General features: G+C 40.6%; 1 protein-coding gene across 1 annotated transcript in view; it reads left to right on the plus strand.

The window, feature by feature from the left end:
- Nucleotides 1–11,388, plus strand: part of LOC101860988 (midasin) — a gene marked incomplete in the record, with an annotated part of 36,205 nt that overhangs the window by 8,945 nt on the left and 15,872 nt on the right. Inside the window, 14 exon segments of the mRNA XM_035971221.1 lie at nucleotides 734–818; nucleotides 2,462–2,565; nucleotides 3,467–3,603; nucleotides 4,217–4,321; nucleotides 4,944–5,129; nucleotides 5,447–5,522; nucleotides 5,900–6,195; nucleotides 6,655–6,833; nucleotides 7,211–7,302; nucleotides 7,608–7,724; nucleotides 8,555–8,701; nucleotides 9,148–9,295; nucleotides 9,908–10,187; nucleotides 10,597–10,735. Of these exon segments, the coding sequence (XP_035827114.1) occupies nucleotides 734–818; nucleotides 2,462–2,565; nucleotides 3,467–3,603; nucleotides 4,217–4,321; nucleotides 4,944–5,129; nucleotides 5,447–5,522; nucleotides 5,900–6,195; nucleotides 6,655–6,833; nucleotides 7,211–7,302; nucleotides 7,608–7,724; nucleotides 8,555–8,701; nucleotides 9,148–9,295; nucleotides 9,908–10,187; nucleotides 10,597–10,735 (2,091 nt within the window).

Here is an 11,388-nt window from a genome sequence, read left to right on the forward strand (position 1 = left end):
ACCCCCCCCCACCCCAAAAAAAAAACAACAACAAAAAACAACCCCAAACAAACTGCAAGTATTATTGAAAATGTTTTCTGCTCTCTTGAACACTATGTCATTTGAATTTGCGGCTGTATTAGTTAGGCTCTTTGCTGTGGCATGCAGGAGACCTCAGTTCAATTCCTGAATAGGGAGAACATTTTTATTGAGTATCCTGGCCGTCCTGCTGGGATGTATCCCCCTCAGCCGGCATTGACACTGATAGGCAGGGTCGGAAGCCTGCCCCCTTAATGATTTGAATTGTGTCGATGGGGGTGTAGAAACTCTTACATTAAAATAAAAATAATTTGAAAAACTCCTCCACGTGGGAATTGTGATCATGTCTTCTATATACAAGGGCGAAGAACTTAACCATTATTACACCACAACCGGCAGGCTCTTGATGTCTACTGACTGTCCCCTTATGTGATTAATGGGAACCTAAAAATAAAGACACGGTGATTTAGATGCTCTCACATATTTGCCTCAACTTTATCAGTTATGTACATTGTGGATTCTTCAATTATTCTGTTTTCCTTATTTCAGATTGTTTGTCGTTTAAAAAAAAAAAATAGAAGGAAAAAAGTTATTTTTAGTAAAAATGTGTGTTTAAGTAAGACAAAATTAAAAATTTTGTTGATAGTCCACACCATACCTCTGTGAAAATCTCGACTTTATTGACAGTATGTTGTTTTTTCCTCTTTTCCTCCAGACTTTGTTCGCTAAGAAGCAGTGGTCCAATCTTCTGACATTGATAGAAACTCCCGTTAAGAAGGCGCTGAACAAGTTGGATGCTGGTAATTCACTAACACATCATTTCATCCATTTGATAGTCGGTATTTGTCTTATGAGTGGAAATATTGCACTTTGTAGCAGATTTATATGTTTAAACTTTTTTGTTTGTTTTTTGATTTTGTAAAGTGTTTTACGGCGCTCGCAACTGCATAGGTCATATGAGCGCGCGGGACACACCTAATATTTTCAGTTGGTAGGAAAATTTTGAATTTTGCCCGGGTGGCGGCTGAAGCCTACTCTTATCGATTTTAGACCACCAAGGGATCTCTAACGTGCGCAACTTGCACACGGGCCCTCCAAGATTTTTCGCCCTTGTCCGAGAAGGCTAGGTGTAGATCTTTCCTACCAGAAGATCAGGGGTGTGGCTGAAAGACAGCAGTAAGAAGAAACGAAGGAGTATCAGTAGAAAGGCTGCAGAAAGAATCAGGAGCCCAGAGGAAGGGGCAAAGGAGATGAGGGGGAGGGGGCAGAAAGAGGAGACGAAAGAAGACGACAGAACATTGCTAGAGAGCAGGAAATGAGGTGAAAGGAGACAAATTTAGAGAAGAAAATTTTTCGGTCGCTACCTGGATTCGAACCCGGGACCTTTTGAATGAGAGGCCAACACCTTAACCTCAAGGCCACGAGAGCCCCCACATTTTTTGTTTGACAATGTCCCCTGATGGTAATATTTGAAGAAAACATGGGAAAAAAATAGCAGTCATGTGTTAAAAAATATTTTTTTAGTTACACCTCATGAAGAATTTATGACATTATCGTCTGATGAAGCATATCATTTTAAAAGGTGAGAAACACTGAAAATGTGACATCTTCTTAAGCTCACTCTTTGTTATGAACTGTTTTCACTGTTATTAAAAATGGAGATACGACTAGAAAACACTGGGGTCTCGATGTGTTATAGGACAGAACGAGGTTAAAAACTTCGAAACAAAGCTTTCTCAAAATTGATGAAGTGTGACAACTATTTTGTTGCTCTCTCTCCCCTTGATTGGACGACACACCACTACTGTAGGGACCGATGTCCTATTCAAACAGGTTCTCAATGTGTGTACCAGTTTCTGGAGTGTAATGGTTAGGCTCTCTACTGTCTGAGGCAGAAGAAGTACAATTCTGAGCTGGGAAATGCTACTTTAATGAGCACATTTGTCTGCTGGGGATATTGTATCCCATCCAGCGTGAGATCTCTCTGACAGTAAGGGTCTCCTAAATGATGTACATTATGGTAGCCCTTTTTGAGACATACTGGCATAAACTGGCCTTCCCATCATGTTGCCATACCTGCTTTCCTGCTGTAGAGCCATACCGGCTTTTACCGGCTTAAAACACCGGCCTTTAGTGCAGGCTTAGAAATAAGAACATTCCATTCTGAATTTAGATGCTGACGTTGTAGGTCTCTGTATGTGAAATTTCATTGAAATGTGTCGCTTAGATCAAAGGCAAAAACAATTTCTTTGCTACACCCCTGAACCTCTTAAAAACACAGAAATAATTCTGTTCTGGGAAGCCATCAGAAGGCTGTCATTTTGGTTCTGCTGTGTTGACTTGCTGACCTATTTATGGTGCTAAGAGGGTTAATGGGGGGGGGGGGGGGGGGGGCGTATAACATTTACAGATGTACAATCATTGTGTCTCGTTCTGTTCCCAGCAACTGCGGAGTATGCTCAGTGGTCTGCAGTGTTGAAGCGAATTCATGTCCTACGCGTCCAGATCAAGGAGGCTAACAGCGCTCTTGCATTTTCCTTTTTGGAGGTATTCTAGATCTTGTCGTCATCTTTATAATCTCCATCTTTGTTGTCGTCAACATTGTCATTGAAGTCATCGGCCTCATTATCATCATCATTTGTCATCGTCATCATCATTGCAAAGTAGTAAAAAATATATGGAGACTTGCATATTGTTTGTAGCATTTTCGAAATTGCCTTTCGTTTTACCTCTTATATTTCATCATGAACATTATAAAGTAAACTGAAACAAATGAATATGTCATTACCATCATCCTCCCCCTTGCAAACATCAACATCATCTTTACTGATAGGTTATCATGTGTTTGCCTTGTCAAAGGACACTGGTCAAGGCTTTGTTTCCATCCTCCTCCTCTTTTTCATCATTGTCATCATCATTGTCTTTGTCGCGTGTCATCATCATCATCATCGTCATCGATTTTGTAAAGTTGCAAAAAAAACAAACTCTGAGAACTCTTGTATTATGGGTTGGGAAGTATTTTGTAGAAATGAAATTGTCCAAACATCATCATCATCATCATCATCATGATTTCTAAGTAGTAAAAGAAGAACCCTGTAGACTTCAGCATAAAAGCATAAGTATGAAATATGTAGTATTTTCTTCAAACTTGTCTCTTTCACCCTTAGAAACATAAAACAAATAAACTCGGTATTTCCAGTTTTGAAATTCTAGTCCCCACCAATTTTTTGCCCTTTTTTATCTTAGAGCTGTGTCAACAATATGGTAAGACTTTTAAAAAATCTTTCGGCATTATAGTCCACCGTGATTTTAATATCGTTTTACAGATCTAGTGTCCCACCCTCTAATTTTGGGCCAGAGTCCTTTTTGAGATATCTACACATTGTGTGGCTACTTTATATAAATAGAACTCATTGTGCCGATAATACAACAATGTTTTCGTCGTCAGGGGACACTGGTCAAGGCATTGCGTCAGGGTCACTGGGTGCTGCTGGACGAGATCAACCTGGCCTCGGCCGAGACATTGGACAGCCTAGCAGGTCTCCTGGAGAGTCCCACGGGCTCCGTCGTGCTCACAGAGAGGGGGTGAGTGGTGATATGAAGAGTTGATTTTTTTTTTCCCTTTTGCCGCCTTGTAGCAACTCTAAAATTTTCAAAGTACCAGTCATCTATTCTCAAGAAATACAAGTATTCTGTTCTCAATAACTCAATATGCATAGCATTGACCCTTTTTCTTTTCTTGCACTCACTGCTGGATTGTTGTCACGCATTAGCCTAATTCGCTTTATATGTCATCATCACTGAACACAGTATGGTTGCCCTTATGACAGGACCGGCTAACCCACAAAAGTACCCCCAAAAAATTATTTGTCGAAGTGATATTTAATTAAATTATTCATTTCATATGCTCAGTCAATGACAGGTCTGAATTTTGACTACAAGTGCTCTTAAAAGTTGTTGAACAACCCACTAGCCACCTGGTTACTGCATGATGAAACCAAATAAGTTTTTTGCTCCTCGTATAAAATTACTTTGCTGGGCTATGTAAAACGTAAACCAATGCAGCACAAATGCTGTCATCTGTCAAGTGACGGACTCATTTCCTTTGGATATTGCTACTGATGCTGCTGCATGATTTATTGTAATGCTCAATATAGATGACACTGTACTCATTCAATATCTCAATATTTTATTCCAGGGACATTGACCCCGTAAAACGCCATCCAGACTTCCGCCTGTTTGCCTGCATGAACCCGGCCACTGACGTGGGAAAGAAAGATTTGCCTGCCGGCATCAGGAACAGGTGAGGATTGTTCATTATCTTCGACGGACGCTGTTTGTTGTTGTCTTATCTGTTGATGTGTTATTTGCTGATCCCTCTGCCTTTGTCTTGTTTCTTTCTTTTTTGTTGTTGTTTTTTTAATGACTTAAACCCAATGGACTTTCTTTACCCTTTCTGAATCGATGATAGCTACAACAACTTTACCCTTTTGTGAACCAAATACACCTGTCAGCATTTGGGTGTATGTTCTTCAGTTGATGGGCAGGAGCTCAGGTGCATATAGGCTGTAGCACCTTGCTTCCTTACTGATCTGAAATGTACCAATGGAAAAGAAAAATATTTACAGTGTGTAATCCATCCATTTTTCACACACAGATTGGGAATATTGCTCTTTGCAAAATAGTCATCATTGTTCATGGAGTTCTTTGTAGAAGAGCTTGAGATTTTGGAAGATTTGTCTGCACTGGTTCTCAAAGTAAATTCTTTTTTGTTAGACTTTTGTGTTCTGTTTTTTCAGTGAAAACAAGATGTTCAAGGACTTTTTTCTGTTCAAATGTTTATGTCGCCACTCACTTTGTATACTATTTCAGATTCACAAAGTGCTGTGAGTAGACATTGCCTCTGTCTTTGTAAAATATTTCAGGTTCACAGAGTTCTTTGTGGAAGAGCTTGAGAACTCAGAGGATCTGTCCACGCTGGTGCGGGACTACCTCCAGGGCCTGTCTTTGTCCCCCAAGCAGGTCACGGGCATCGTCAAGTTCTACTTGACCATCCGGGGCGAGGTCGCTGACAAACTGACTGACGGCACTGGTCACAAGCCTCATTACAGGTCAGGAATAAAAAAAATTGTTTTTCTTTATTCTTTTCTTTTATAACGGCATTTTGAGTTGATAAATAGTTTACAGCTCTGTTGAAATTTGAAAGGTGTTGTTACTTTAGAAGCTCTCTAGCCATTTATGCAGCCTACAAGAATTACAGATGAAAAAATAAAAATATAAAAAGAACACCTCGATTTTGATAAAACAGATAAAACATTTGGTTTCTGACCTCATGGTCTTAGTAACTCAAAACAGCCAAAATTGTCAGAAAGAACTTTGTAATTCTAAAATAGCATATTGACTATCACTTATCCATTGTTTTCCTCAGTCTTCGTACGCTGTGCCGGGCCCTCAGATACAGTGCCAGAAATCCTTGCAGAAGTGTACCCCGCTCCCTGTATGAGGTAAGCCTTGTTATTGTTATATTTTAAAAATTTTGTTTCTTAAATTTGTAAGTGTTTTAGGCCTAAATTGATTTAGTTTAGATGATTTTGGGAGGAAGGCTGCTTCGAACCTGCCTTTCAGGGCCAACCTGAACTGAGCGTGATACAAAATCCCAGCAGGCCAGTATAGAGATATTTGCTATAGAACTTCCCCTCCCTGGAGTGAAATGTCACTCTTTGCTAAGGCGGCTGTAGGTCTTACTTCTTTTTTTTCCTTCTGTGTTTTCTGTCTATCTTGCTTTTTCCTTCTCTAAACGACCATTTTTGTGTTGATGTGGTGCTTCTGTTTGCTCAAACAAATATTGGGGAGTTTTATTTTTTTATTTTTTCCCCCCTAGGGTTTCTGCCTGAGTTTCCTGAGCCAGCTGGACCGGTCATCTCACCCGGTAGTGGACAATCTGATCTGTCGCCACGTCCTGGGCAGTGCCACCAGCACCGCTACCAAGGCCATCCTCAGCCAGAAACTGCCGCGGCCCGACGAGGGCGTCCGGGAGGGGGGCGGAGCCTCGTACGTGTCGGTGGCCGACTACTGGATCTCTCGCGGCCGTCTCAAGCCCAGCACACCCCAGGACTACATCCTCACGCCATCGGTCAAGCTCAACCTGAAGGATCTGGCACGAGTTGTTTCTGCTGGGTAAGCCATGTTTTTTACTTGTTTTTCTACTTAAAATAGAATAAGCATAAAAGGGAAATTGATGAGGGTATTTAACTCCTTATCTCTGACAAGCGGTCGGAACCGCTGTGCTGGTGAGGCGCTGACAGTGGCTTGGGAATATTCCTTTGTGACGACTTCAACGTCAAATTATTTTTCTGCAATAACTGATTCATTAGATGAAGACTATCAAAATAGGTTCACTTGTTTTGGTTTAATGACCAATATAGTTACATATGTCACTTTTAGACTTCGTACTGAAAGAAGGCCCCGGCATAGTGGGTTTACCCCCGAGATTCATATTCATTGACTTCTGCCTTATTGTAATATACCAAATGACATTTGGTTGTGTTGTTCTGACAAAACATGGTAGTAAATGTGTCAATACGCCGTATATGGCAAATTTACTCGAATGCCCCCTTCTTTGTGTATTCCCCCCAGGCGCCAACCAGTTTTGCTCCAGGGTGAGACGTCAGTGGGCAAGACCTCGCTGGTCGTGTACCTGTCTCGTCTGAGCGGCAACGTGTGTGTCAGGGTGAACAACCACGAACACACTGACCTGCAGGAGTACATCGGCTCTTATGTCGCAGACGAACACGGAAAACTCGTCTTCAAGGAAGGTAGGCTACAGATTACCAGGTTTTTAAATAGATTTTACCTCATTACAAAGTCTTGGCTTGTTGACTTGATTAGATAATGCTATATCGCGAATGAACAGAAGAAATTGTGGTTTTTAACGGTTAGCGGTTGGTGCAAGTTACGTAGATGTTTCTATTTAAAAAATAGTCGTCTTGTTATAGATAGACATGGCACTTTCATCTTCAGGGAATCTTAATAACAGACACCAGTTTTCTAGATTTTTCAGTAATTTTGAAAAATTAAATCTTTGATCTTTGCCATGTCTGTTTTGCATTTTGTCTTCACTGGACAACCGTCATGCTGCTTATCTTGAACTCGAACTCTGATGTTCATCTCGTATGTCTGTGTATTTTTCCAGGTGTCCTAGTGGAGGCCATGAGGAAAGGACACTGGATCATCCTGGACGAACTCAACCTTGCGCCAACTGATGTGCTGGAGGCTCTCAATAGGGTGAGTACAGCACGGCTCACCTGTCAGTGACATTTCAGAAAATGAACAAATATGAAAATTAAAGTTTAATTAGGTTCGCTAATTTTTGACAAATTTGCAAGTTCGGTACCCCCCGAAACTGAGAATATACGCTTTTTGGACAGTGGGAGGTACAAGCGCTGCTGAAAATATACACGCATTGGGCTGGAAAGGTCAAAGGTCTTTATGTTTTCGAGGGTCTTAGGAACTGCATTCATCTGTCTTAATGCTTTTTTATTGTCTTATTGTTTCACTAACACGAAAACAAAAACTCTTTCTTCGTCCAGCTGCTTGACCATAACCAAGAGTTGTTCATCCCAGAGACTCAGGAAGTTGTCCAGGCTCACCCAAAATTCCAGCTTTTTGCCACGCAGAACCCGCCTGGATTGTACGGAGGTCGGAAGGTCAGTCGGTCACTTCATCTCGATTATAACACAATTTTATTCGTCATGAGTGTTGTAAAAACTGCAGTTTCTTGTTTTGCATCCTCAGTTTAGCTGGGCTTTGTTTCGTATTCTCAAAGTCCTATTATTAAGACATTTTCACTTTTGTTAAGGTCGTAAAGTTGACTTACGTAAGCACTGTGTAAGTTTTTTTGAAGCAACAGAAAATAACTTAAGAATTGTGTTGATGAGGGTGTGAAAAGTAACTACATTTAAAATACTTGGACAATTGTGTTATGGCCATGACGATATGGCATCTCGCTGTTGCTTTTTTTTTTTCGGTGCTGCGGTTGTGGTATGAGCTGCTATTATTTTTGTTGATTGAATCACATATTTATTCCATTTAAATGTCTCAAGTGCAGATTTTTAATTGCAAAAGAGGAACATGTGTTTGTGATTAGTGAAGAATCAGTAAAACAATCTCATCCCTTTGTTTCAGGAATCAGAAGATTTATTAGCTTCTTACAGATCGACATAGGCTTCTTTGCATTTTCATTTTTTTTTACTGTCCTTGTTCCAATGATAATCAAGAGTATTTTCGTTTTGGTGTTCCCAAAAGAGTACCTTATTTTTATGTACTTATTTTTACACCAAGATAATTATAAATCGTGAGAAATCTGTCTTTTATATTAAAGGTATACACATTTGTTGTGTGCTATCAATTGTTATGTGCAAGTGGAAGGTTTTAAGATTGTTTATCAGCAAAGTAAAAGTTGGGATGTTGCGTTCTTTTAACTAATCATCTTAAGGTTAATACTCAAGTTGCAAAGAAACATGCCATTTTTTTTCAGGTTCTATCAAGAGCTTTCCGTAACAGATTTATCGAGCTTCACTTTGATGAGATTCCCCCGAAAGAGCTGGAGACGATTCTGCACGAACGTTGCGGCATCCCGCTCTCCTTTGCTCGCAAGCTGGTGGCTGTCATGTTGGAACTTCAGGTCAGTAGCTAGACTGATTATTAGAACTTAAGAGGTTTGATTACAGAAGTGGTTTCATAGAACAAAATACCTATTTTATGTCTCTTGATTGTGAAGATAATCCTGCTAAATGTCCTGAAGGTTATTTTACAAACATTTTGAATTACAAATCATCTTACTTCTTTTTTTACTTTTTTTTTCTAACAAGCTGTACAAGTTTCCTGTCTTATTTTCCATGGTCCTGTCTGTGTTTAAAAAAAATTATTAGCCAGTTTCTTAATGTTTGTTTTCTTTTTCCTTTCTGTGTTTCTGCAGTTGTTTTTGTGCTGAGTTGCTGTAGTTCTCGTACACAAATCTCTCCAATGTGAGTAATGGCTCTTGCATTATCACAAAGGTTACGGTTTTTTTCCCCTGGGTTCTAGGTTTTGTGCTTTATCTTTAAAAAAAATAATCATATTCATCGTTAGACTCGGCGACGTGGATCAAGCATTTTCTCTGGCAAGCAAGGCTTCATGACGCTGCGTGATCTGTTCCGCTGGGCCCAGCGCTACAACTGCCCCGAGGCGGGCAAGGGACAGAAGTTTTACGACTGGGACCAACATCTGGCTGATCATGGTGAGTTGTTGGACTAAGAAAAAATCACAAACAGCTTTCTGGGTGTGTGGGAGATTGATGTTGATTTTCTTTTGGCTTTGGTCTCTGTTGTTTAGGATTGGAAGAGGGCGTCTCTTGTTGATGCAGTTCACTGGCCCCCATGGTGTAATGGTAAAGCTCTTTGCTCTAGCGTGCAAAAGACATTAGTTTCATTTCTGTCTGGGAAATTTTTAATCGAGAATTGCCGTCGTTCTGCTTGGATGTTGTTTCCTGCTTAGCTGGGGGCCGGAGGTAATAGTGCATTCTGACTCCTGATCTGTAAAGGGGTCTCACAGATTGACCCTGGCAACAGTTTTAGAACAGAACAAGTGTTGAACTATTTCTTCAAGTTTCACAGATAAAATATGGTACCCCCAATGAGCGGTTCATATATGCAGCTATAATTAGTCAAATCTGCTCTGACGACCATCTGTCAAAGACAGCCGCAAGTACAAACAACCACTTCCTACTTCCTCCCTTTTGTGTTTTTATTATATTATAATGACACTGTCCTAGAGGACCACCACCTTTGTAAGATGACCCCTGGTTGTTTTGGACAGATTTGACAGTACTTACTTTCACTTGCTCTCACAGGTTACATGCTGGTTGCTGGCCGCGTCCGCAAATCGGAGGAGGAGCAGATTGTTCTGGAAGTGCTGGAGAAACACTTGAAGCGCAAGGTGTCACCGGGCTCGTTGTTCTCCGTTACCAAAGCAACACCAGAGCCGTTTGCCGCCACTCTGGAGTCCGTGATGGGTCAGTCTGTGGACGGCTTCCAGCACATGGTGTGGACGTACAGCATGCGGAGACTGGCGCTGCTCATTGGTCAAGCCATCCGATTTCAGGAGCCTGTTCTACTCGTGGGGTCCACTGGGTGAGTCTAGGGTGCCATGTTTCCTTCTGACTTTCTGGACTTTTCCGTTGTACTTTTTTAGTTTTTATGTTTGGCCGGACTTTATGTCTTTGCGAAAGTTACTTTGCATTTGTTTTCCTCACTTCACTCAGGTATAAATGGGTGTCAGGTCATAGACAGTGAAAAATCTGTTCGTATGTAAGTGTTTTAGTACCTGGTATGCTATCCAAGAAGATGAAATTATTTCAGAATGCTATCAGGTCTGTTGGGGTGATAATTTAGGTTATTAAGTGTAGAGAGCTTGCTTTATTAATGTGTTTTGGGGCTGAGTATCGACATTTTGCTCACAAAAATTTCATACGCTGTTACATGTATCATAAGATTTGACCACATTATATGTTTGTTTTGTTCTACTCCTCTCCCCCATCAGGATCGGTAAGACTACAGTGTGTCAGCTGTACGCTGCACTACGGGGCCAGGCTCTACACAGCGTTAACTGTCACATGCACACGGAGAGCGGAGATTTCCTGGGAGGCCTCAGGCCTGTGCGCTCCTCCTCAGATGACGCGGTGAGTTGGGTTGGCCTGCTTGTAGTTCTTCGACGTTGTGCGGCATTGTATAGGTTTAAGTAGATGCCCCGCCCCTTTTTCAACACTGTGAGGTTGGTTACTTTGAGGCAGGAGCTCTAAAGTTAATGTCAATCTCAGATGGAACTAAGCCAAATGGGCAGAGAGCCTTAAAAACTAATATCCCCCCATTATTATATTAATTGTTAGATACTTGGTTGACCGACATTGCTAGTTGTTTCTGTTGACTTAAAGATAATGTAATACTGTGTCTCATGACAAATTATGATTGTAAAGAGAACTGAAACAGATGGATGACATGAAAAGATTAGAAAAATAATACTGTTTTTTTTTTTTAGAGCATCCGTAAAGAGGAATAAGTGGCATCCTTTGATCACTGATATCTGTTTCAGATCTGGCTTTTGAAGAAGAGGAAAAAGAAAAAGAAGAAGAATTAAGAGCAGAAAAAGAACAAAAACAAAAAGAAGAATTAAGAGGAGAAGAAAAAGAACATAAAGTAAAAGGAGAAGAAGAAGAAGAAGAATTAAGAGGCAAAGAAAAAGAATTGAAAGGAGAAAAAGAAAAAATAGAAGAAGAAGAAGAATTGAGAGGAGAAAACGAAAAATAAAAAAATAAAAAAAGAAGAAGAATTGAGA

This window comes from Aplysia californica, unplaced genomic scaffold (assembly GCF_000002075.1).
Source record: "Aplysia californica isolate F4 #8 unplaced genomic scaffold, AplCal3.0 scaffold00399, whole genome shotgun sequence".
NCBI lineage: Eukaryota > Metazoa > Mollusca > Gastropoda > Aplysiida > Aplysiidae > Aplysia > Aplysia californica.